Source organism: Haliaeetus leucocephalus, unplaced genomic scaffold (genome assembly GCF_000737465.1).
Source record: "Haliaeetus leucocephalus isolate CR32 unplaced genomic scaffold, Haliaeetus_leucocephalus-4.0 Scaffold871, whole genome shotgun sequence".
Classification (NCBI taxonomy): domain Eukaryota; kingdom Metazoa; phylum Chordata; class Aves; order Accipitriformes; family Accipitridae; genus Haliaeetus; species Haliaeetus leucocephalus.
Window position 1 is genome coordinate 2,922,174 of NW_010973307.1, and position 27,072 is coordinate 2,949,245.

At 40.3% G+C, this 27,072-nt stretch overlaps 1 protein-coding gene across 2 annotated transcripts in view; it reads left to right on the top strand.

The window, feature by feature from the left end:
• Nucleotides 1–27,072, top strand: part of PINX1 (PIN2/TERF1 interacting, telomerase inhibitor 1) — a 62,185-nt gene that overhangs the window by 14,577 nt on the left and 20,536 nt on the right. For both annotated transcript variants that reach the window (XM_010583141.1, XM_010583140.1), the window contains exon 6: nucleotides 277–353. In XM_010583141.1, the coding sequence (XP_010581443.1) occupies nucleotides 277–353 (77 nt within the window). The remainder of the gene's footprint in view (nucleotides 1–276; nucleotides 354–27,072) is intronic.

The window sequence follows — 27,072 nt, forward strand, 5'->3', positions numbered from 1 at the left end:
GCTGCTGTTCTGTGTTTCCTTGTGGGCATTCACCAGCAGGCTGTGGTTGTCTCCTCACCAGCCTTTCCCCCTACACACACACACACATATTTCCTACTGTATGTGGGAGTCATGGTCAGCCTTCATTTAGAGTCTTTAACATTCTCCTCCTGATTTTTGTTCACCTCCAAAAATAATTTCTCTACCTCCATGGGTCACAGTTTGTTATCAAAATGTACCTGTCAACACCAAATGTGAAAGTTGTGTGGGTTTTTTTCCTCTCCTTACCCCTTTCAGGTAAGGATCTCTCTTCGCGCAGTGAAGATGATCTGTCCTGCATATTTGGGAAGCGACAGAAGAGTGTGAAGACACAGGTAAACAAGAGGCTTCACCTTTTTTTTTTGTTTCCTTGTGTATTTTCCCTTATAACAAAAACATACTTAAATGTCTTTCTGCTAATGAGATTACCATGTGCCCATCAAAAGCAAGGGGTCTTCTGCCTGTGAAATTACTGGTGTTTCTAGGTGAAGGCTGCAGGGGAATGGCTGTGCTCTGAACCATTAGGAAATAAGAGTGAATTTAATACATATTTTTATGAATGCTAGTATATGTTTCGAGATTTAACTTCTTTGGAGTTAGGAATCTTCATTATTTTAATTTTACACTTATTAAGCAATATACATTGCAAAGTAGATCAATTTTGCTTGACCTGAAAGTTGCATAAATATCCAAAATAAAATTCGACATTCAGTAGCAACTGGCCAATCTCAGCAAACTGGCCTTATTTTCACAAGAATTGGGAAAGCCTGAGCAGCTGCTGAGTCTTGCTCATCTTTGAACAAAGGCTTCAGATATGGCTTGATCACTGATAAATATTTAATGAAAAGACTTTTCCCCACTTTGTGTAATGAGATGAAGGTTTGTACTAGCATTTATTTTATTATTTTATTTTACTTATCTAGTCATTCGTGTTTGCACTTGCAAAGAATAGGCCTGCTCTATCAGTATATGAAATAACAGACTTAGACTGTGACATGACTAACATATCCAGAAAAATCCTTTGGAAAAAATAACATCTGGATAAGCACAAATGAATATGTTGCAAGGATTGCCCTATTGGTTCAGAGGTCTGAAGTCTCTTGTCTAGAGGGAAGGATGGGGCCTGAAATTGAATGGAAGTTTCTGAAATACCATGTATGTGTTTGACACCTTGCTTGCTGTGCAGTAGTCTTGAAAATTTTTCTGTAACTTCACTTTAGGCCACTGTGAACTTTGGGAGGAGAGGAATAGGGGGAAGAATGTGCTAAGAGATCTTGGATAGTAGTGAAAGTAATATAAGGTTTGTAGCTATGTAAATGCTAGGCAGTATGACAAGGAAGCTTGTGAAGAACAAATAGCAATCCACTGGGGATTCTTCACTGGAAAAAAACTCTGACTATAAAATAAAGAATACTTCAGTGGAGTGTCCTGAATTGAACAGTTTGAAGAATTTGGTCTTGCCATTATCCCATATAGTGTTACAATTTCAGTGAATGTGCTGTAGGTTTTAAAGGACGGAGAAAAATGTTGTCTGTTTTCTGAGTACTGTTCGCTAAACTACAAAAATAGAGTTACAGTTAATTAAACTGGGAGGTTAGAAGAAATTTAAACAAATTAAGAACTGTCTTGTCTTGTCTGCGACTGTGAAAAACAGTATGAACCTTTGTTACAAGTCACATGGTTTGGCTTGAAAGGTAAGAGCTTGGGAGGAGGCCATCAGCCACAACAGAACCCATCTTAACTTATTACTGTCTTGAAATAAGCATGTAGGGACTTCAAGTCCATGAGAGCTGTTAGAGGTCTCAAATACTGTAGGTAAGCTTGCACCATTGGAGCCTCCTTGATTAACACTTCTGATCACCTAAATATGCCATGGATCTACTTCTTTGCTCCCTTGCTGTCAGATCAATATGAAGCAAGACACACTGGGATTTAATGCAAATCAACAGTGCTGTGGTTAAGGGAGTAGATTTTGCCCACCCATAAGTTGTCCCAAATAGTTGGTCTTGTTTTCTCTGCATGTCCCCTGTCTTTTGAAATTAAAGATAAGTTTGGAAAGTGCTGTTGCTTCTTCTGGGACTTAAATCCTGCAGAGCATTTGTTCTTTTGTTGATAGACCCTGCAGAGTATGTGCATTTATGGCTGCTTGTGAAGGGTATGTAAGTTTGTGCCTGTTTTTGCTAATTCCTTGACCAGTGCAGTGGTTGGCTGATGACTACTGTGCAGATTTCCTTTTTCCCCTCACTGAACAGTAAGCTAATGGGTCAAGGTTCTGGCAAAAAGTCACAGGCTGTTCCCTGTTAAGCACCCAGATTTCCACATGCAGATACAGGCAGGAGGTAATGTAATTTGGAGCTGCATTGTTGTCTTCTGGCTACTGGCTGCTGCTAAGCGGCCACAGGGAGAGAAAGCTAGAGGCAGCACAATTCAGCACAGTTGCTACCCCCCCCCCCCCCGCCCTTTCTTCATGGATCAGAGATCTGTGGAGTTTGCACAGAACAAAAATGCATTGCTCAGATCCTCCAGCTCTGAGCAATTTCATTTCATTGCACCCATGAACTCTCATGATCCCTTTCCATCATGTTCCAGAGGCTGGTCCTTAAGGTGGCACAAAAGGAACTGTCTTGGGAGGATTTGCAGTACTGTTCTCTCTGTGTGTTTGCATTCTGTTTTGAGATGCCTAGGCTCTGGGCATTTCTCTGATGTGGCAGAGAGTGCACTACAGGAGCAGGAAAGTGCTGGTCATTCTGCTGGAACTGAGTTGTTCGTATCTGTTCCTGTGTAGAGATAATGTCGGAAGAGCCTTGGTGACCATCAGAGCCTTGGGGTATGCCTCCAGGCTGTGATAGGCTACAGTCCCTTTTAATTGCAGCTCCTGCAACTGTTAGTAACAGTTGTATGCTGCTGTCCCTCTTCAGAGTAGATGAGGACAAGCTTCCATACTTACATAGGTGCCAGAATTGCTACTATCAATTAATCTGATTGCAGGTTCCCAGCTGTAGTTGCAACTGAGATGATATGTGGAAGTACCTGTTTGTATCGATAGTGTAGCTTAAAGTCCTATCTTTAAGGCTCTTTCTGAGGTATTAGATTCCTCCGCTTTTTTCACAGGTGCAGTTTGAGAAGCATTCACTACAGATTTGATGTGGACTGAATGACCTATCCTCTGCTCACAGTAGAGTTGTCTTTCCACTCTTGATCTTTCAACAAAGATATTCAGCATAATTCTTTCTCCCGTATTTCTAGTTGTTTCAGTCTAGGATCAGAACCATCTTGGGTATAACTTCATGGAAGGGTGCAGGAACTGCTTTTCACAGAATCACAGAATTACTGATACTGGAGGAGACCTGGAGGTCTCTAGATCAGTCACCCTGCTCAAAGCAGGGTCAGCTACAAGTTCCTCAGGACCTTGTCCAATTGAGTTTTGACTATCTCCCTCCCTTAAAGCCTCCAATTTAAGCCTGTGACAAAATTCAGTGGATGGGTGAAAGAGATCACTTAAGGAGCAGAAGATGGGAACATTTTGGAATAACAAAATGCTTATGCTGTAAATGGACTTAGTTGGGTGATGATTTGCAGTTCTGTAGGTATCAGAGACGCAGTGGAAGTTACAGAAACGTTTAAGGATGTATGCCGTTGATGGCATTATGGTCAGGTTTTTCATCTGAGTGAGTTGTGGAACTTCTCTTATTCCCAAGAGCTGTTGTACCCATGGCCTTTGAGCTTTTCCGTCTCTACAAATGGCCTAACGTGTAGTAGATCCTGGCAGTGGTATTACATTGATGTTCATCGGCACTGTCGTACTAGGTCTGGTTGGTTGGCTGGTGTTATACCAAATTGTTCTTAAAGATTAGGAAAAGGGGGGGGGGGGGGCAAAACCCAGGAAACTCCATCTGTGCTTATGGTTGAATGGAAACTAGTGGAAGGGCTCAAGGCTAAGTGACATGGTCTCTGGACCAGCAAGATAATCCAGGCTTTTCTGAAGTGCTTGTCAAAAATATGTCACCTCTGAACTGCTGCTGTGATAAATGGTGTCTCAACAAATCAGGTATGTCACAGAGACACTGTTCCAATTAGTCGTGTTCAGTCTTTTCTAGTATGGTCATTAGCAATCATTTTATGATCTTGACCTGTGGAGTAGTCTTTGGCAGAAGATATTTTGTGCTAGCTTAATCTGAGCCGTTTTAACTGTAGTACTGAACTCAGACTCACTTTTTAACTGTCTCAGTAGCCTAGGACTGATCTGGCTAATGCATCTTTTCTCTTGTTTCACGCTGATGCTACTGCAGTAAGTGGGGATGTTGAAATTTGGATTATCTGCCTTATCAAAGGAAGAGGGAGTTGGCTAGAGGATTGTAAAGATTGCAAAAGAGTGAAATTGCAAAGGATATGGAAGGAAATGCTGTTTGCCCCTAAGGGTCGAAAGGAGTTTCTTTAGAAGTAGTAAGACTGAGATACTAGTTTAAGCTATTGTTTTGTTGGTTCTGGGATATGCGTTACTAATCATAGGCACTTGCAATCTTTAATTATCCTGAATGTTAAACATAACGGTACTTTTTTATTATTATTTTTGATAAATCATGGGCCCAACTAAAACCTCCTTAATAGACTACAGAGGGACCTTTGTTTGAAAAAAAAAAAAAAAATACAAGTCAAAAAAACAGGGGGAAGAAAACAATGGCTGAGCTTCAGAGTGGACCTAAATTGAAAACGTCTGCAGTTTTTCCCAGGGAGAGTAAGTGATCGAAAATATTGAATTGTAATTATGATGCTCTCTGGAGACCTGCAGTGAGGACCTGTTTTGCAGGGTAAGATCTGCCAGACGTTTTTTGCCCCCACTTTCCCTCTGATTTTCTCACTTGCTTAGGAACACTGGGAGCTGGGGAGACAGAAAAACAAATTCCATTAGTTCCTATCTGGTTGAACTTCCTGGAACCCCCACTATTTTTTTTGCTTCTCAGAATTTCCTTCCTCCATCCAGCTGTGTTTCCTGATGAAGCCTTATCACTGGAGAAAATGCTCCTGAGTGAGACTGAGGATTTGGGAATGAGTTACAGACAGTCCCAGCTTGGTTGCTGAATAACATGATTCTGGCACTGATTTCGCTTTGGGGGCTGGGGGAGTAGTTCTTATTTGCTGGCGCATTTGTAATAACTCTGTTTGAGATGCATAGAAAACTGAATGTTTTGCATCCATCTCACTTCCATGTCTTAGGCCATTTGATGAGTAATCTGCTTCCTTCAAATTTTTGTAACTTGGATGTAAACCTGCGTAAGTTCCCTTAAACCACCTAATCCAAGTAGCCCGAAAGTCTTGAGTTCATGGTGATTTCTTCCGTGTTAGTCATTAGAAATGTAACTATCAACCCTGTTGCTTTTTCGTGTTTTGTTTTTTTTTTTAAATCAGGAAATTGTCTTCTGACACATTTTGCAGAACTTCCTCAACTGACTTACATTTCCCAGCACTTATCAGAAAAGCATGTTGACTAATCTTAAGGGACATAACTGAAAATCCATTAAAGTCTGGCTCTGCCATGGGCTCACTGAAGCTATGGGTAAAGTGATATAATTCCCTACACCTCAGCTTTCTCTCTGCAAAATAACAATCATGATATTGATGTCTGTGGGGTTTCACAATTGTGACTTTTAGGCAAGTTGCAAGTTTTGTCTGTTGGGGTTTTCTTACATGTGACAAAAGTCTCCATTGCAGAGGTAGCATATAAATTAATTTGCTATTCCTTTTTTCAGCAATGTCAGGGAACAAAAAACTGCAGAAGAGAAAAATTAGTTAAAAATTAACTTAGGTTTTTCACCGTTCTGCTTTGGAGACTGCAGCTAGCGTGAGGTATTTGGGACTGAGAAGCAGAACAGAAAAAGGACATCAAAAACTTGGAGAGAGTCCAAAAGGATTTAGTAAAATGGGCAATAGGGTTAGAGGGCATGTCCTAGAAGGAGAGAGTGGAGGAACTGGATACGTTCATCTCAGAAAAGAGGCAGAAAAAGATGACCTCTCTGCCTATAAATATCTGGGGGTCGGGGGGAGGGAGAAACAGAGGAAGGGAAGGGATAGTAATCAGGGGAGGCAAAAGCCAAGAATGGTACTAGGGGTGAGAACTTCAATTAGAAAGAGGAAGACACAAGCTTACTCTTCGGCAAGCTTCCTCGCAGTGATGTCAGCGGGGCAGTGGAAGAGTCTCCTAAGGGAAATCCCAGCTCCTTAGTAAGTGACACCAAGAAAAAAAAAAAGAATTTAACACTTTTAGACCTGTTGGAATGGGCAAAGACGAATTGGTTTAAGTAAAACAACTCCCAACAAGTCATTCTGTGAGCGGCTCCAGTACTGAAGCTTGGTTTCCTGTGGTTGTGTTGTGCTTGGATTCTGTGTGACTAAAGGAGATGAGCTCATGCTGAAATCCCCATCCATGTGCACACTGATCTGTTGGCCTTCTCTGTCCAGCTGAAATATTTTAGAGTCTTAATATCTTTGAAACCTCTAAGCTTCTGCTAGGTTGGATTTAAAAGTTGCTGGAGAGAAAGGAGTGCATGATGTACACAAATGTCTGGGCAGAATGATTATGGAAACTTTGCTTCCTTAAGAAATCAGAGTAAAAATGTAATTGCTGTCAGTGTGTTCCGGAGGAAGACAGTAGGAAAACACTGAGAACAGTGTCTTTAACATATTTCCTTCTTTTTTTATTATACATTTATTGTCAGAGAGAATAATTGCTTTTTTAGAGGAACTGAGTATCTTATGCCTAGGTTTTATAATTATCCTCAGGCTACAGAGTTTGTCAGATTTGGGGTTAAAATTTAGAACTGCACAGTGCTTATTCCTATATATGACTTAACCATTTCAGCACAGAAGTATGTAATGCATTGTATGTCATTGGTAAGAGTGAATACAGCGTTTTACCAAGAATCAAGGCAAATGAAAACATAGGTAACAAAAGGTAGGATTTAATCCCACCCAACTTTATTGGTAGAAGATCTAGGCATCTTCTCCAGACTCCCTTCATAGTGATGAGCCACAGGTGCCCAAACAGATGCATTCACTGTCTCTGAAGATGATAAAGATGTATGAAGCCGAACTCTTCCTAGCGATATGTGCCTCTTCACTGATTGTAGAGAACATCTAACAGTGAGGTGTATCCTATCCAAGTAGTTATATTCTGAATATATTCTGTTTCAGTGCAAAAGCTGACCATGTTGTTGTACGCATGTGATTACTGCTCAGTCTTCTTGACCTATTCAGTTCTTGTGCAGGCTGCATTTTTTAAATTTTTTTTTTTTAATGTTGGTTAGTGGGAAGAGGCTGGTGACCTAGTGGCAGAGTCTGCAAGACAATGTGATGGTGGTTTTATGCATTTGGTATCCCCAGGAACCCGCTTCTGAGTAGAAAGGTTTCTGTCAGCCTCTAGTTCACTGCTACTTTGACCAGCATGGCTTACTACAGATTTTTAGACTCATGATCTAGGAAATGGTAACACTCTGCTTACAGTGGCTTAGTTCTCCTTGACTTCTGTGTGAGCCCACTGAGCACTCTTGAAGGATATCATTAGGTTTGTTTGTTCATCTGTTATGTCTTTTCTCTCTGACCATTTGAGTGAAGTGTGTTAAAATGACCATTAGCAGGGGCTTTTTACTGTATCTGTAACACTGCAGTTGCTTTGGTCTCTCCAGTTTTGCTCTGCAGCGTACCGTGGACTCTTAACAGCCAGAAGGATCATTTCCAAAGAAAAGAAGAGGGGAAAAAAGCCCCAAAACCAGATTCTGCCAGCAGTTAGCAGTACAAGGCCTTTGCCCATGCTTGAGGGGCAATGAGGACAGGTTGGTGAGACAAACTCACAAGGAGAACAGCATGACAATACAGTTGAAGGGTTAAATGCATCTTCAGTGTACACAAGTGGTACAGGTAGAGCAAATCTTCTGGCAGCACAGGCTAGCGTAAACTGGATCTAAAACCCTGTTGCTTTGAGCTGATAGCTTGTAACACCGTATATAGCAAGTCAGAAAAACGATGAATTAGGCTCAAGGTGTTAATTTGGGCCATATTTTTAATACTCCTCCATGCAGATGAGATTGTTCCAGGAGCACCGGTAAAAATTACTTTACCCAGCATGGTGTCCTAGTAGTGCTTTTGATAAAAGGAGGAAGAGCAAAGTATTGATGTTTTGTTCCCTATTCTATAAGCACCTTGTTAATCAACTGAGGATAAATTATTGCTGTTCAGATATCAGCAGAGAGGGAGAGGAGGAGACATCTCCCGATCTGGAAGAAATGGTGCTTTTCTTCTCTTCATTGGAGAAGAGTTTTGCCTCTAGCGTTAGTTCCTTGGGGGGGTTGTTAGGAACAGAAACAAAACTGGGGGGAGCTCTTTTGATTTATCTTCTCTCCTTCCCTTTTGGTCACTTCGATAGGCTTAAAGAGCCGAGTTGGCTTTAATGTGTTACCATTAGAGACCATGCATTAGCTGGAATAAACCATCATGCCTCACAGTGAAAAATATCCTTTGATTGGCTAATTAATCAGTCAAAGGGGAATGACATGGCCCTCGGCTTGAGGGACTCTGCTGCACAGGTAAACAGGTCATTGATAAATGGTTTACCCACAAATTCATATATCAAGAAAACTTAGTCATTTTTTAACTACACTTTGTGTGAAAGCTGCACTGCATTTTTGGAGGTGTATTTTTGCTGCCCTTGCTTTTTGCATTGTGGGAGTTTTTAGGCTGTAAAAGTTTTCAAGAGGAAAAGCCCAAACAGAACTTTGTTACGATTGTAGGGTTTTTTTCCCGCGAAGGTGGCGGGGGGAGTGGGTTGAGGGCAGAACCATTGTCATGGCTTTGTATTGAGATTGAGTGGGTCTCTAATCAGAACAGCTCATAGCATTTTGTCATTTAAATATACTGAGGCTGTTCAGTGGGTCGTATCCATTCCTCAGGCACTGCATGAACAAAGCTGACATCCATAAATGGGTCTAATGAAATAATTGGGGAGAATACATGAAGTAAGATGCAGGTCTGTGTTTGTAAAAGACTTCATCTTACCCAATTCATTTAGTACTGGTTTTTGGCATCTATATGCTGAATCTTGTCATCTGTGTACTTTACAACACCTTATCCTGAAAAGATGGTTCCCTAGTGGAATTCTTCACTGGGAGTTTAAAAAAAAAAAGGGGGGGGGGGAATCCTGCTCTAAATTAAATTGCATAAAAGTGTGGTCCAGAACCATTCTTTTATGTGGGGTGTGCAAATAGGGTTAAAGCAGTGTAATCATGTAAGGCACCACAAAACAATGTTTGGCATAGATGCTTAACTGGGTGCACAAAGCAAATCCTAATTCTGGTTTTTGTTTTTGTTTTTTTTTTAACTATGTGTTTACTGTGAGAAAGTAACATACCAGTGCCTAAGAATATGGGCTTGGCTACTAGGGAATAAAGTTAATGTTATTTTTGTCATGTATAATCCCTTCTTCCCAAACAGCCCTTGTCATGGGCCTGCACTTTATAGGACAGCTTTGTTTTGTTTTTCCTTTTAAAAATATTTGTCTGATCAAAGAGCTTTCCTTAAAAAAAAAAAATTAAAAAAAATTCCAGTGCAGTAGTTCAAAACAAGGAAAAGTACATTTTTTGATCCTATCATAACAGGATTTGTATATGGAAGTGTGAACTAAGCAGGTGGCTTCCTGTTGATTTTAAAGCCAGGTGGGCAAGTTCTTGACAAAAAGTTGATCTCGCAGGCTGCTACCTGCCCTGCTTTCCCTGGTGTTCTGTTGTGAGAGTATGCTGCGTGCTCTTTTCTTACACTGGTGTAGCACAAAGCCAAGACGATGGTCCTTTGCACAAAGGATCTTACTCCTCTGTATGCGAGGAGTAGGGTTAGTGTGAGATGGCATTTGGGATTAGTATCTTGTGGCAATAATGCTGCTGTGGGAATGAGAGGAAAATAGCAGCATGTGTTCTCTCCCAGAAATCAGGGAATAGAATGCATTTTATTACCCTCTAAGAAGGCTGCCGGATCCACTCAAATAGCCTGCAGAAGGACTGGATGTTCGTAGCACAGTCTCATTCTTGCTGAGTTTTAGTTATTAAAGGGTGTCTAACCTTTCTCCAAGTGTGTCTTCGGATTTTGGCTCATCAAACTGATTATGAAACTGCTAGTTGGTTTAGATGGGTTAAGCAAACCAGAAGTTGGAGCAAAATAAATGATTCAGCCTGAGAAAGTGCTTAAAATCAACGAAACAAGCTTTTCCACTTCCAATCCAGTATTTCGACTTCTCTACTGAATTGTTCTTTCTTCAGCTGTGAGCATTTGCTTTTTTTTCCTCTCCAGTCAGGAGAGATATCTAGTGCTGGAGTGTGACTTAATGGTAAACTTCCCCATCAGAGTAACCTTGAGAGTGTGAGGTACTCCCTCCTCTCTCTGACCTCACTTCAGCTGCCTGACATGTTTGAAAAGTTTGGCAATTTGAAGTTAATTTAGGCTCATTTGGGTTTTCTCAAAAGTAATAAGACAAGGTCAAGAAATCCATTGTCTATGTTTTTCCCTACATCTACAGCCTCACTCTGCAAACTATCATCAATACCAGTGTGTTTCCTTTGAAAAATTGTGGTGTTGCCGTGTGTGTGTGTGTGTGTATATATATATATGCAACTATGACCTGCTGACTAATGTCACTAATTTGACCATCTGCTGATAACTGCATGTATCCCTCTCAAGAAAAGAGGAAGAGTTTGATGGAGAAGACAATCATGCAATGGGATAGTAGGTACCTTCCATGCTCTGTTTGCTTTAGCATCATCTTTAAAATGATGTGTCAGTTGCGAGTATCTTGGTGATGATGACTTACTGTTCTCCATCACGGAATACTTTGGGGGAAGGACCTCCGATACGGTGTTAAGGATGAATATTGTCCAATTTTGATTGCTAAGCCAGGTTGTCTGTTGTTGAGAGAGCAAGGAAGCAAGGGTCTTAACAGCTGAAGTAAGCAACAGAAAAAGAGAACAGAGAGGAGCTCAAGCAAACCTTGAGTTTTGCTGAGTTGGAAAGCGTTTGGGTACTGTACTGTATAGATTCTGAAGCTTCCGTGCACATAACAGTGTCTGAACTCTTCCCTGCACTGGATTAAGGGATGTGACGTCTGTCTGTCGAGCGTAGTTTGTTCTTTCTCTCCTTGGGGGAAATCGGTTATGCATTCAAGTGTTTTGATTTGGCAGATTCTCAGTAATATGAACCCAGTAGGTATTAGTGAAGACAAGTTGAAGTGTGCTCTGGCTTTGGAGCAGAACATGATGCTGTTTATGTTAATTAGTTTCTGTGGAAGTTTGTTGCCTAGTCTGATGGACCTCCAGAAGGTTATGCACAGATGAGTTTTACCCTGCTGGTAGAAAATGCTCCTGTCCCTCAGGATCTGGAATCACCAAGGCTATTTTGGTGACCAGCTGGCACTTCCCTCAGCTGAAGTTAAGTACTAATACCTTTTTGCATGGCCCTTACACTGAACTTTAAGCTCCTATGAAAAGGACAAAACCAGGGTTGATTTGACCAGGGACAGTAGAGGGGACAGAGTGAGAAGTGTGGCTATCCGCAGAGTTGAAGAGTTCTGATAATTTAGTTCATTCTTAGTATTTTTGTTTTGCTGGGGTTTATTTTAAATCTGCTCTGTTCTCACCATGAGCTGATTTCTTCCAAGTGCTGGGACATGTTGTTGACAGCAGCAGAATCGAATCCAGCTCAGGCTAACTAGATCCTGTGTCACCTGTGTGTTACAGGTTGTTTTTTAACAAACGAAGAGTCAAGATCAAAAATATTGTCTGCCCTAAAATCCTGTTTTCCAGAATATTGAAGAATTTAAATGTCACTCAGTACTTCAATACTTGAAAGAAAATTATTTATTCTCAATACTTTTTTGCAGAGAAATTTCTGTAAGCTTGGGAGTAGAAGAAAGTTACTGTAGTACAGCAAGTTAGTCAAAGGCTAATGCTAATTAGGAAATGCTTTCTAGTGCACAGAAAATACGATCAATTTTCTTCGGAAAATTTCTAAAAAAATTATTTTTATTTAAAATAGTCAACTTCTATGTTTTGCAATGAATATTTGCAGTTAGAGAAATAGGAATTACTACAAATGGCTTGTTATAGTCAAGTGGAAGCTTGCAGGTGCTTTTTATTATAATTCATTAGACCACTATACTCATAATGGAGTAAAAATCTTAGATGAGGAAAATAATAATCTGATTTTAGTTATTTATTAGTTCAGGTAACCTTTTGTGTATATATATTTGTTTGATGTCTTATTAATATGAATATGGTTCATGTATTTCTAGGAGAAAAGGGGAACAGTGTAAGTAATTAAGCAGGAGTTTCTTGTTGATACTCCCCATCTCATCTACCTTTAACTGTATTCAGAAAGCATCTTAGTCTCTACCAAACACTCCAAGGTTCCTGGAACGCTTCCTAGGTTTAGCTGTTATTCAGTAAAATAACTGTAAAGTCCTCTCGATAGCAGTAAATATGAAATTTCTCTGCAACTACTAATGTACTAAGACACTAAGAAATTTGGTATGAAAAGTGTCATAGGAAGCAGCAAAGACAACTTCTTATTCTGTCTTGATGCATAGCATATCAGGGGCTACTAACTCTATATGCTGCTGCTGTCACATTCAAGCAAAAGCTGTTTCCGCCAACAATTCTCAAATTATCTTAGAGCTTTAAATCTTTTATTTACTTGCCTGGCTCAGCTCGTCCCAGTATCACGTCCTTAATCAGTAAATGACACATTTAGCCCAGTGGGTTATTAAGTTTTCTAAATATCTTCCTTTTCTATGTTCTCAATCTGTCCAGTAATGGCATTGGTTCAAAACTCAAATTGTTCCACGAAGACCACCATAATAGTCTGCTTATATAAACCTTTTGGTGCTACTCAGCTTGAATCTGGGGCAGTGATATAATGAAACACATGACTGTCGGGTTATCCAGTTCTCAAGTTTGCTTCTACCTAAAAACATTTCTCCTCCTGAATTGAAGAATGAATGTTCTGTGGGGAGCAATTCAGTGTTGGCCGAAGTGACCTAATTTCAGCCTCTTTAATATCTGTGACTGTGCTAATGCTGAAAGCTTAGGCATTCATTTACATTTCATCTTAAAAGCAGTGAGAATGCTGGGCCAAACTTTGAGGTGATGAGAGAAAATTGTGTAATCTTACACGTCAGCAAGCAACTGGGAAGAGGAAGTTTTTTGTTGTAACTTGCACACTAAGAAGTTAGAAGGCAAAATGTCCCTATTTTAACTTATGCCTTGTTAAGCCTTCTATTAATCACTGCTTTCAAACTCCTCTCTCCCAGCCCCTTTGGATTAGAGCATGTGATTTGTCTGTAGAGGACATCACCCTGCAGTGGATCCCAGGAATGTGGCTCAGGTGAGGCACAGCCAGCCTGCAGTCAGGGCTTTTTGGTTTGCTTTCACCACTGTCCTACTCGCATGCTATGCAGCCTTGGGTCAAGTTACTTCTCTGCATCCCAATTTCACAATCGCTAAATCTGGGGATGATTCACATACCCCATGTAGGTGGTATTAGCCTAATTTGTGTTAAGTGTGTGGTTCTTCATGAAATGCATTGAAATATTTAGATGATAAATGAGAATGTTTAAGTGCAAAGTATATCGTACGTGTGCAGTTTCTCCTGGCGGTTGTTTCTGGAGAACTAGGAAGAGCTGTTTGAAGTGTACTATATGTGCTTACCTGTTTACCTTTTGAACTTTACAGCCATAATGCCTATAAAAGCTATATTGTGGCTTTAGGACATTGTAACTTAATTAAACTTTCAGAGATTCCTGAAGCGTGACTGTCTCCAGCTTTTCTGAAATCCCTGCAAAAAGCAAGGCTGTTTACATAAAATCTGGGTAGGAGGGAGGAGTGTGCTCCAGAGCACCATGTTACTTGCACGACTGAGGGCAAGGGTATGTAACCCTGCAGATTTGTGAATCTTGGAAAGTTGAGGTCAAGCAAGAAGCAAAGAAGTATCTACCTGCAGGAGTGTTTGTATAAATGGTTGCTTCTGGTCAAGTGAAGTAGCAGCCCTTGTTTTGACAGCTAGTACTTAATGTATCATTTGGGCTGCTGATTCTGACATCCATTCATTACAGCAGACCTCCTCTGACCAATGCTTACCAACCAGAGCACTGCGGGGTTGTTTTTTTTTCTTTTTAATAAGCCTAGTGTTTCTCAGTTACCAAATGGCAAAGGAATGCTGTGTGTAGCAACTGCAATGGATCGCTTCCAAAGGCACAAAATATGGCCTGATCCTTTTTCCTCCATTGTCGTAGGGAAATGGGCGTCTCCAAGAGACGCCCATCGGTATAGCCCTTGCTCTTCAGCAACAAATGTCTGGGTGTTCTGATTTTAACACTTGCTACTAGAAAACAGAGGTTTGTCACTCCTGGCAACTGACTTTACAAAAACACTGATAACAATAAAGGGCTTCATGCCCAGTCCTGGCTTGTGCTTGCTTTCTGGGAATCTTCCAGTGTAGTGGTGATGCTGACCCTCTGCTTTAACCCACAGAGCTGTCCCTGGATGGCAGAACTCACAACGTGGTTTGTAGAGCCTGTCTGGTCCCAGATGCCTTCTGTACCTCAAAGTCTGGGACCTCCACAGGCTTGACAGCATCTGAAGTCTTGCAGGGCTATTGCAGATACTGTTCAAATCACAGAATTAAAGTTCACTTAGTCTTGGAGCTTCTTTCTTTCCTGTAAGTATTAGTGGAACAAAATGCTCTTCACCTGAACACGGAAGAGCTTGGGTGAATTTATGGGGATGTAAGATGTTTCTGTTCCCAGGAACCTGCCCTGCTGCAGTCAGCTGAAGAAAAGCAGCATACATATGCCTCAGCCACTAGTATACAATGTGGCTTCATGGCTTAACATATCAGCAAGGTGGCTCTGCACTAGATTGACTGATTTAGAGGCAGATGTTCTTCAGTGCCGATTTTGCACTCTCAGAGGATGCTTGCAAGGTTGGTAACTAGGAAGAATTATCTCGAGTTGAAGTCAGGCAAGAAAATATTAGAATTTTCTGTAACATCTGTAAAGTACTTTTTGTACTTATTTTTCCAAGAAGCTTTTCTTTTATGGTTAAAAGTCTTGAACTGAAAGCTGCAACTCTTTTGTCCTAATTAGTAACCAGTTTTTCTGGAACTTGTATTGTCAGGCTGGTAAGAGAATTCTCTGTCTTCTGGGGTATGAAGTCCTTGAAAGAAAACATGAGATTGCTCTCGAGGGAGAGTGATGGGGTTTAATACCACTTAAGGGCCCTGACACACAATCATCTTCAGGGTGTCATGCGAGAGGTACCCACTTAGCTTTCTTGTTTTGTCCTTCAGGATATCTTGTTGCTGTGGAGATTTGCTGATAATGATGGATTCAAGACAATATTCTCCAATTGTTTCAGAGTTAAGCTAGATGCCTAAAGTAGAGGGAGATTAATCCTAGCTGAGAGGTTAAATATAGTGATGTAACATCTAAGAAGCAGAGGAAGAGAAAAGCACCAGTGAAGGGCCATTTAACCCACTTAAGGTATGACCTGTGCATTTGAGGGTCACCTCTCTCCATTGAATATTATGATTTTGGCCTCCAGATTTAAAGTTTCCACTAAATATAAATATTTGGAAAGGTTTGAGCTTTGGCTACAAAGCTCTTGGTTTGTATACTTATATTGCAAATATATAAAAGCTTTATATTATTTTCCTTTCCATATGGATGCTTAGGTAAGGCATGACATTTATGACAGTTTCTATCTCACAGATTTGGTACTACTAAAATGATTCAGTACACAGAATGTGCATAGGAACCTTGGAAGGGACCACCTGTGTACAAATTATTCTGTAAATTAATGCCATTTCTTAACTTTACCATAGACAAATGATCCTTCTCTCCCTCTTTCTGAATCACTTTCCTTAATCAAGTTCTGCAAATGAAAATACCTTTATGTAGCAGATCCAAGCAGAAAGCTGCCTTAAGGCAGTAGCTTTATATGTCCAGTAATTTAGGGGCACCTTTTCCCCAGTGTGCATCTCTGAACTGGTATTCCAGTTCTTATTTAGGAGGGCATATTATTCACTTTCCTCTAACATTTGGGAAAGCGGGACATGCTACTCATTTGAAAATCATACCAGCTCCTTTATCACTGCCAGTCACCGTCAGCAACGCTACATTCCCTGCTTGACATGAAGGAGGAGGTTTGCCCTGAATAAATATAGTAGATAAATGGTCTTTCTGTTCCTCAGAAGAATTTGGGCCACTTCTCAAAGTTGGTGCCAGAAGTACAGTAGCAGAGTGGCATGGTTAAAGTTAATTGCACTCAGATTTTAGTTAAAAGTCTAACTAGCTTGTCAGCTTTGAATTTATATTTTCACAGTTCACTAGGGAGTGATAATAGAAAGGCTTTGATGTAGCTTGCTGTTTTTTGCTTTGTACCAAATGCTCCAAAGTTTAGTAAATAAACTTTTATGGGGGGGGGGGCATGAATGACAGCTTAAAGCCAGCCAGAAGTATCAAGATATACCCTCACTGAGGGGCAGCAGGGGCATCATAGCTGCATGGCTGGCATGTTAAAGAAGATTTGCATGGAGCACTAATGCTGAGCTCTCTAAGAAACAGCTCATCAGAGGTTTGTTAATTAGGTGTTACTGGAGACTTGCTGAAATAGTGAAGCTGTGATGCACAAAGCACTACCTAATTAACTCTTTAATATCCCCGTAATAGATTTGCTAGTTCTCTCCATTCAGAGAAACTGAGGCATGTTGGTTTAATTGCCTAGGCTTCCCAAGGCTGTCCTAACGGCAAGTGTTTGAGAATATGTAGATGTGGGACTGATTCACAACTTGTAATGTGAGACTGTGGCTTCTAAACCAAGGAAAGCCTTTCTAATTGTTTTGAAAGATGGTAGTTCTAGCTTTAACTGGACGCAAAGTCTCTTTTCCATATTTTTTTTTTAAATTGCTGGAGAGAAATGTTTGTGATGAATAGAACTGTACACTGTACCCCCACCCTATAACCAGGTGGGAAGGATCCAAGTGTTCAATCATCTTTCAAATACATAAGCAAAAAGGCACTTTTAAAAGCATCAATAGGGTTTAATAGTTCTTATTCTAATATTATTGGTTAACTTTCTATTCAAGAGATTACTAGGTTTGTTATCTCCCAGGCACCTTGTTCTCTGGGTGGAGGGCAGATCAACTTCTAAAAGTGGGATAGCTCCCCCTAATTCTTGTTAAAACCATCCTTGAACACTTTTAAAGCATTTTAATATAGTTTTAATTCTTCTCTCTCATTAAATGAAAAGGAATAATTTATTCTCCTGCTTTACCTGTTTTACCTGGTGACGCGAGAACAAACCACTGAGCTGTTTGAAGGTGCAAGTGGTTTTCTTGCAACTGCAGCCAGTTGCATTTTCGTGGACGGATGGATTCCATCGCCAGGATCTTATTGCAATAAAGACCTTGTGTCACAGAAGCTTCCATCTAGCAGCTAGGAGTTTCCCTGCTGCAGTAGAGACTAACTGCCATGAATGCTTGATAGCGGAAATCATCTCTACGATGTTTGTCTGATACTAAGGAAAGCTATTGAGTATCAAGCCAATGACCTTGAACTCTCTCTTCAGTGGGCTGCCATTCTTTGGAGATTGAGCTGCTCTTTTCACTGCAGGTGGTTTTGCAAAGCGAACTAGCTGCATTCAGACGTGGAGATAAACTTCTGCCTTTGTACCTGAGATTACACAAGCGTAGATTACCATGGCCAGAGTTGGCTAACAGGAATGTGGTCTAATCTTGTTCTGGCTAACCCTAGTGAAAATAGGAACATGTATTGCCAAAATTATTGGAGCAGCCAGTTGCTCTGAGGAGTCCAACAGGCTACAGACAGGTTTTAACCATCTGAGTGGGAAGTGACTTTCTGTTTTGCAAGCCCTGCAACACTGATTTCAGCACCTGTCTGGATGGTTCAGAGGTAATGTCATTGCCTGGAGGAAGAGCTGGCTTTATTTGAAAGAAAAGTTGGGGGTTGTCCGTTCTGAACTGGAAACCGTAGGCCTAAAAGTTTCATTGTCTTCAGAAAGGTCTTTAAGGGGCATTCGACAAAAAGAATCCATTCATAAGGCAAACAATGAAATATTTACTTGTAAAAACCATTACTGCTTTAACATAACACGTATCAGGTGGCTTCCTAAATTTCAGTGCGGAGCGCTCTTAGCTTCTGTATATTTGAAATAAGTGAGCTTCACAGTGGAAGGAGTCAAATGTTCTAATGTAAATTTTTTTCCAGTTAGGTTTTTAGTAAAGTGTACATTTCAGTTTTGGTTGTGCTCAAAATTGTAAAATGTTTCACAATTACTGCCTGGTGTCATAAACACTGTATTTGAAAATTATTTGTTTGGGCGAGAGGATGTTGCTCTTGGTTTTTTTATGGCAAGGCTTTGAAAGAATTTCTCTGATGTCTTTGTGTACTTCATTAGGCTGTCTTGACAGTACTTGAATTAAAAAAAAAATCCATCAAAACTTTTTTATTTTTCCCTACGTAGGACATGTGCGGATGTCACACAAGGAATGTTTAAGCTGTCAACTGAATTTCATGCTCGTACTTACATAAGGTTGGGATTGCATGTTCTTGCAGACAGAGTTTGAGCTGGCTGCTGAGTGTGGATGTGAGTTGGCTGTGCATGTAGCCTGTGTGGGTTGAAGTGGATTGGACTGCGTCTCCTAGAGACCTTTATGTAATGCACTTCTTGTACAGTTAGGAGTTTAATGTTTATTTCATCCTTTCTCTGCACTATATAATATCATTTCTCAATACAGAATATATTATACTGAACCTAGTTCAAATACTAATTTGTGTTAAGTACTGCAAAAACTAGAAATGTTGCATCTGAGATTGATCATGTAACTTGACTCGCTTCAGTTCAACAATTATGATTGTCCAAATAATCTCATTGTAAATTATGTAATTATGTACTGTTCATTTCTCTGGAAATGGCGCATAATGAACAACTGTTCAGTATTTTCATTTAGGGTGTGGCCTTGGTCTTTATTTACTACATACAATTCAAATGCTGCTCAGAAAACAGAATTATGAATATTCTTGCTGTTTTTCTACATTGTTTGCTACAGTAGCATGTACATCCTTCCTTTTCAGCATTTCCTCGATGGTCTGGGGAAGAGATCAGGTACTTGTCGAGGACGGTTCATTATATCCTGAAGTAGGATGAGTCAAAAACTGGAGGAACCTTCTGAGCAAGGAGAATATCCCCCTCACCTGTCCCAGTCCTCACAGTGTTGCTATGAGATGGAGAGGATAGAATCCCAACCTTTTAATGGGCAACAAAGCAGGCTGGGGTGCCAGCCTGTTTACTGGCCTCCAATTCCCTGGCCAAATGATGGTTGCATACAATGCCCTGGCCTGGTTTAGGAAACTAGCACATATCAGGATCTCTTCTTAGGAAGTAATTTGGGTGCAACTGCCCCATTTTGTACAAGGCAGTATAGGTGCTTTTAGGTTTGCAGGTTGAGATACCAGAGACGTCAGCTTTTTTTGTTTTCATATTGCTTCAAATCATACAGTTGCATGTATTCACAGTACTACTACTCTTGACTTAAGGAAAGCTCTGAATGGTTTTCAGATTGAGGTTTTTGACAGGTACTTATAAAAAGGGAAACAGAAATTAAGGGCATGACTTCTTATCAGTGTGCTCTGTGGCCAAGGCCAAAGTAGAATTGATTTCTCAGGTCAGTATTCAACTAATTTAACTACAAGACTCTTGTTCATTTGGCTCTGTGCATTTTGCTCCAGATGCGATGTGGTCCTGTAGAGCGATGCCTCCTTCACCGCAAACCTCTGATTCATCTCTGGAGAAGTCTGTCCTGCTCACTGCATGAGAGGAGGTCCTATACAAAACATCACACGTAGCTGTATAGTTCAAAGGGTATCAGTATGCAAAAGCACAAAGATGCTGAAAGAGTCAGACACCTAAATATTCTTGTGGATCTGAGTTATAGTAATCCCACCAGCACCCATAGACTTCTGTGACTGTTTAGTGTTTAGCTCCGAAAATTGTCTCTCTGCGTAATACAGGTTTCAAAACTCAGGTTCACACACCTGGAGCTGAAAGATTTTAGTTTTTCACTGTTAAGTCTCTGGCAAGAATAACTCTGAAGAACTAAAGAAGAGAGAGTTTTTGTTGCCAGCCCTGCTGCTTTGTTGTTCATTTGTTATACTTGGGAATGTTTTTTGTCATCCTTCCGTATATTCCTGGATTAAAGAAATATGCATTATTTCAGGTGATATTATTCATGACTGCACAGTGGGAAGTTATTGTTTTATTAGAGAGGCAAATTATGCCTCAGGGAAATATGCTGGTCAAATCACCTTTCATTTAGACGGCTATTCCATATCCAACATGTCTGCGTACAAAACAGACAAATTTGGAGGGTTTTTTCGTATTTGATTTCATTTTTTGATGCATTGACACTTCTGCCTTTTTTGGGTTACAGTTTCTTATATAAGTACAGTCAGCTCACTCACAATGGGAGGTGATATAAATACCTGCTAGAAACTCATCCTCTGAAGTTGCTCTATTACTCCATGCCATCAGGGATGCTTCTTATATATGTCACCTTGTGAACGGTGCAGGTGAGAAAATGGGGCATGAGAGCTTTCCATTCAAATAGTGTTTTCTGTAAAAACACTGGGTGATATTTTTAGATGCCTTTGGCTATCTAACTCTTTACATGTGATGTCCTTGTGTATAATGTACACCATGCCTGGTGCTTGCCTACCACCACATCGGTGCCTGTATGTGCCTAGAAGTGATTGTGAGCACAAATATACGGACAGACCATGTCTTGCTAGCATGGTTTATTAATTAGATCTAATTCATTGCACTCATTGGGAATTCCCTGTGAACACTTCAAAGCACTCTATGCAGATATTTGCTTGCTAGCATGTGATTCCTGGTGCGTTAGTTACTGTCATGTGGCTAGAAGACTTCTTGAATCTGCAAAGTACCTAATTTGTGATGAATAAAGCTACACAGATACTAGAGTCTTTAGACACTGATAGCTGGTTGAGAACTGTGTTAATTGCTGTGTTACACTGGGGAAGGCAGTGCTTCTCAAGCTCTTAATCAAAGGACCATAGCCCCTTTGAGAGAAACATCCTGCAGACTATCTTACCTCCAAGTGTTTGGCAGCTGGGGGCGAGAGAGGTACCAAAGTAGTTTATATTGAAGTAAGCAAAAACATATTATCTTACAAAACCCTCATTTTACTCTTTCAGTTAGCTTTTTAATTAGGTACTGACTGCTGTGGGGAATTGGTTCTTGCCTGTGTCTGCCTACATGCAGTGACTCGTCCCTGTCAGCTGAGTGTAAACGGATTGCATGTGGGGGTTTTGCAATCATCCCATGGCCCACCTTCTAGTGTCTCGCAAACCAGCATGCTAACATCTTGGTTACAGAGTAAGTAAGAAGTCAAGCTTGTCTTTTCATTCTCTTTTCATGAAAAGAGCTTTTAGAAGAATAAAAACAAGTATCATGTGAAAGGCAAGACTGGTTGGGAAGGCAACGGCTTGCTTGGTGCAGTTGGGTTATGGAGAGAAAAGTACGCGTGTGTGTAGAAATAGTGGTCTCTTTATGCTCCAATATACGTGGTTGCAACCAAAACCTTTTTCCAGTTTCCTACCTTCTCCACGAGTCAAATGTTCCAATAGTTTCTGATTTTTGCATTTAATGTAAAACGTGTCACATTTGTAATGTAGCAATAAAGTATAGTTTAGATCTCTCTGAAATACCTCAAAATGTCCACGCCTGTGTTTGCAGAAACCATTCATGTATTATTACTGTAGAGTATTTTAAGAGTAACAGTAGAAGGAGTACTTATAGGTCAGGTAAAAACTTCTTGTGCCAGGGTGTAAAAGCATCAATAGTATGTCAGCACCTCCGTGTTACGAGATGCTTCTCCATCATGTCGCTTTCCTGTGACATACCTTATACTTCCATCCTCAATATTTCTGACTCCACAGTATGAACTCTGGGGGTGGATCAGGGCAGAAAAGGAAAGCTTTGTGTTTCTTGGAGAGCTGTTAAAGTTAATCCTGGAGAGCCAGAAGTTGCTCAGGTTTTCTTCCCTTCAGAGCGCTTGAGATACATGTTATCACACATTAACTTATCTTGATTAATTCTGCAAAAGATATGGGAGCAGTTCCCTCGAGTTCTTGTGAAAATGAGAGGGACGTACTATCTCACCATCATCCTCTCTTGGCGTCAGAGTGTCTGTCTACTGGCATTACTTTAAGCCAAGGGAAATTGCTTGACATCACTTAAATTTCTGAATATCTAGACAGCAGGAGTTTGGCACTCCAAGGGTGAATTCTGAAGCCAATTTTATCCATTGGATGGTATAGATCATGTTGACACACATGCTTTATTGCTTTTACTAAATCCTCAAGGTAGACTTCCCCAGGTGAAGTAGCAGCAATTTCAAGGCATGCTACTAACCAAGTTCAGGGTTTTCTTTTTTTCTTTTTTTTGGCAGAGATGGGTGGATGCCACACTCCTATCTAAATGCACGCTATTCCTGAGCATAAGTTTGTGATTATGGTTACTGTAAGAGAAGAGATCCAGATGTTTTTCAGAGTCTGAGGTAAATCCTCTTCTGTGTAATGTAAGCAAATTAATCTACACTGTATACAAAGTCATACAATTTCAAAACTTGATTTCAGCACACTGGTATCATATCCAGGTAATGGGTATAGGTCTATGTAAACTGCATGTCTTTAAGACAGAAGTTACTAAAATGTGTCGCTTTTGGCTTATTTTATTTGATGGAAATCTCCTTTTTTTTAAAAAAAATAAATTCAGATAGCCTAGTTTCTGCTAGGGAAACTTTCTTCTGAGTTGAGCATGAAATGTTTGGGGTTTTTTTCTTCTTTTTTTCAGAAAATCTTTTTCAGATGTGTTTCAGACTTTTGCTTTGATCAAGAAACAAGTTGCCAATCAGACTACTGAAATTTGTAAAAGGGCCTATACTGCTTTTCCAAAGCAGACTGAAAAAAAAAAAAAGTTTTAGGAAGTTCATTCCGAGTTTTGTTTCTTCAGACAGCAGCTCAAAGCCGTGCTTTGCCAAACAGATTCCCCCTGAAATGGCTGTTGTCTGTCTTTTTTTTTTCCTTTTTTTTTTTTGCTTTTCATTTTTGTTGTTCTTTGACAAGACTATCTTAGTAGTGTCAAAAAGGACCTCACTTAACCAAAACAGCAGCAGTTAACAATATCCAGTCTCTGATCAGTGTTTTCCTCCTGAGACTTGTGTAAGTTTATTTTGCCATTCTTGAGAGGTGGTTGCTTTTACAGTCAACTCTGCCTTTGATATTACAACTAAGTAAAGCTTCTAAATTTGTCCTGGCTGTGTTTTCTTTTTGAGCATTTTCTGGACAAGTGTTTCAGCTCTTCCTTTCCTGTTCTGTCTGATATCTAGGGATAAACACACCCGAACACATGCACATACACACACATGCTGTTTTATCCAGAATGCTGTCCATAATGCAGTTGTTGGTTTCATGTGATTAGGGTTTTAAAATACTTGTTTCATTCCAGTTTGGTTTTGAAGGAATATTTGACATTTTTGTGCCATCACCATAGTTCTTGTCTTGCCCAAGGATCATTTCATCATCAGTTTTTCCATATTTTCATATTATTGCAGGGGATTCGAGTGAGTAAATTTTTCTTTATTGTAGTAGAACTTAAAGAGAAATTGCAGAGTGGCTTAGAGAAATGCTAATATATCAACATCTTCCTTTTGAAAACTACTCAATAGCAGTAAGAGTACAAACTAAGTTTTGGTATTCCATGGATGTAGTGAAGGGGTTTTTTGTTGGGGTTTTGTTTTTGAGGGTTTTTTTCCACTTTAATGAGGATACTAAATCAGGTTTAGGGGTGAAATGTATCAGGAGCGCATTAATTTTAAAAGCAAAATTTTAAGAGCTCCTTTGTTTACCTAACAGGAAAGCCCTGCTTAGACTAAAGAACCAATACATGGATTATAGTTTCAGTGGCTTGTGTTCATTTTGGATGTCCACATGTTCTTCTGTGTAGATAGATAGGTAGGTCTTTTAAGGCGCCTGGAGAGTTCATGTGTTTGAGGATCTTCGGTGCTTGTAAAAATGAAATTGGACTGTTTTTTAAACTTTACGCAAAACACCTTGTCCTAGAAGAAATTAGTAGCAGAATCATAGAATCACAGAATGGTTTGGGCTGGAGGGGACCTTAAAGGTCATCTAGTTCCACCCCCCCTGCCATGGGCAGGGACACCTTCCACTAGACCAGGTTGCTCAATGCCCCATCCAACCTGGCCTTGAACACTGCCAGGGAGGGGGCATCCACAACTTCTCTGGGCAACCCGTTCCAGTGCCTCACCACCCTTATTGTAAGAAATTTCTTCCTTATACCTAATCTAAATCTACCCTCTTTCAGTTTAAAGCCATTACCCCTTGTCCTATCACTACATGCCCTTGTAAAAAGTCCCTCTCTGGCTTTCTTGTTGGCCCCCTTTAGGTACTGGCAGGCTGCAATAAGGTCTCCCCAGAGCCTTCTCTTCTCCAGGTTAAACAACCCCAACTCTCTCAGCCTGTCCTCTTAGGAGAGGTGCTCCAGCCCTCTGATCATCTTCGTGGCTTCCTCTGGACCTGCTCCAACAGGTCCAAGTGAGTCTAGAAGTCTGAAGTCTTGAACTACTCAAGGGCTTTCCTGTGGCATGCCTTTCAGTGATACCTTGCATATGAATGAAGTTCTCCCCCCCTATTTTTATGGCACCCCATGACTTATAGGATGTGTATTTAATAACTGCTGCAATTAAATGTGGTGTATTTTCTAAAATTGTTTAAATGTATAAAATGACCGTGCTGGTTTATTTCTTTCTGTGGGCAAGAATGGATTGGGGTTTGGTACTTCAGAAAGGCAATAATAGATGGTCAACTGCCATAATTTTAATAACTATGTATATTGAGGGCTGAGGAGGAGCAGAAGAGCAATTGCTGATGTTTCTGAAATATGCCATTTGGCTGTGATATCTGGGTATATGCTAAACGGTATTTGTTTTTATATATGTTGGTAGGTCAAAGTGGGGCTTTGTAGAGAGACTGGGAACTTGGTTTCTATCTGGAAGGTTTATTTATCACCTATATGTTCAAGCCTTAGCTGAGGATGCCTCCTAAAGTGTTGTTGATGTGTTAAAGGGGCACTTGGGATGTATATCTGTCTTGTTGGGATGATGAATGTCAATGCCACTTGCTATCACTTGGACGACTGGTGTAAAGCCAGAGGGGTCTGATTCCTGGACCTGCACTGCACAGGCAGTTTGCACCATCCCTGGAAGGTGAAACTGATTGTGTCAGTAGATGTCAAAAACACAACATACATGCATAGGCATGGATGTATGATCCTGACAATGCCGCTCACCTACAAGAGTAGTATTTGAGGAGAATTTGGGGAGCACAACCATGTCTTCCACAAGATTAGAAAGAAACCTTTAACTTTGTAAAATCCCTTTATTGGACCAACGTGCTACTGTGATGTTGAATCCATCTCACGTGTGGGTGACAATGTTTTAACAAGAAGTAACACCAGTTTTATACAGGGTGGAGACTGAAGCACCCATAAATTAAATCATATGTGGGTGGGTGATGGAAAGATAGGAGCTAAACCAAGGTCCTTGGAGGCTCTGTCTAGCCTGTCTTCTGCACACTAAGAAACTGAGGTGGAAGGACAGAAGTAACATAAAGAGAAGGAGGGAGCAGCAGAGAGAGAATGAAAAGCAAAGGAAACCATGGAAGAAAAATTTTAATTTATCAACATAATTTCCATATGCAAGGATTGTCCTTTTGCCAGCTAATTGGTTTTATTTGAAAGGGGAATATTTCTATCTTTCATGTATTGTAAGACTGCTATTTAACTAGTGAGATGTTTTAAAATGTAAGTCATCCTGGGTGTGTTGGTGGAGGAGATCAGTTTATAGTGAGGATGCAGAAGATTTTAGGTAGTTTTCAGTGCTCCTGAAAATCCTAACATGAAATTTTTCCCAAGACTTCAACCTTTTGAATTACAGTTATGAGAAATACTTGAGTCTTTTTTTTTTTTTCTTTCTCTCTTTTTTTTTTCCTTTTGCTTAAGCAAGTTTAATTTTTACTGCCAGTCTTGGTGGTGTCTGTTCTGGAGAGTAGCAGGAAAAGCTGATAAGGGCAGAGGACAGAAATCTTTGTGCTTATCTCACTGCAACACATGGAGCTGAGAGTGCATCCTTTTCCTGTCCTAGGACAGGAGACGTAAACTGACCATCTCCTGACAGCAGTGACTTCAAACAGAGCCTCTAACGTCTAGAGGGTATGAATCTTCTCTCAACTTCAGAGGCCAGCTAGGTGAAAGTGGGTCACTGGCTGTTTAGAAAGCTGTTTTTGTGCCAGAAAAAAAAAAAAAAAGCAAAACAAAAAAAAAAAAACCCACCACATTTCTGATAACTGCTGGGTCAATAGACATCTCTGTAGACATTGTAGTGTTTTGTAGGGTTTTTTTTTCCCCAAAGGGCATAAATTCAGCATGACTCCTAGTTGTTTGTTTAGACTTCTACCAAAAGGTGAATTAAGTTTTTGGTGGGTTTTGGTTTTTTGGCCTTTTTTTTTTTTTAAGTTATCTGGTTTTTTCTAAGAGAGTTTTATAAAAATCAGAGTTGTGCTATCAGATTTGGAACAAAGGTCAGACAAAAATTGTCCTCAAAGAAGGGGTTATTTGGACAGTGAGTGTCTTTATAGACGAACATCAGAGGTTTTCTTTTATGTATTGTCTTTACGTGACCTAGAAATGAAGGGTCTAAGTCAAAGGGAATGTGAATTGGAGCAAAGAGAACCTTCCACCAGGACTGCCTGAGCCTCGGTGTGACTGGACCTCAGGATCCTAGCCAGGGTCTGTGCTGTGACTCTAGGTTAGTAACCAATTCTTAGAAAAATAGCAACACAGTTATGAATTG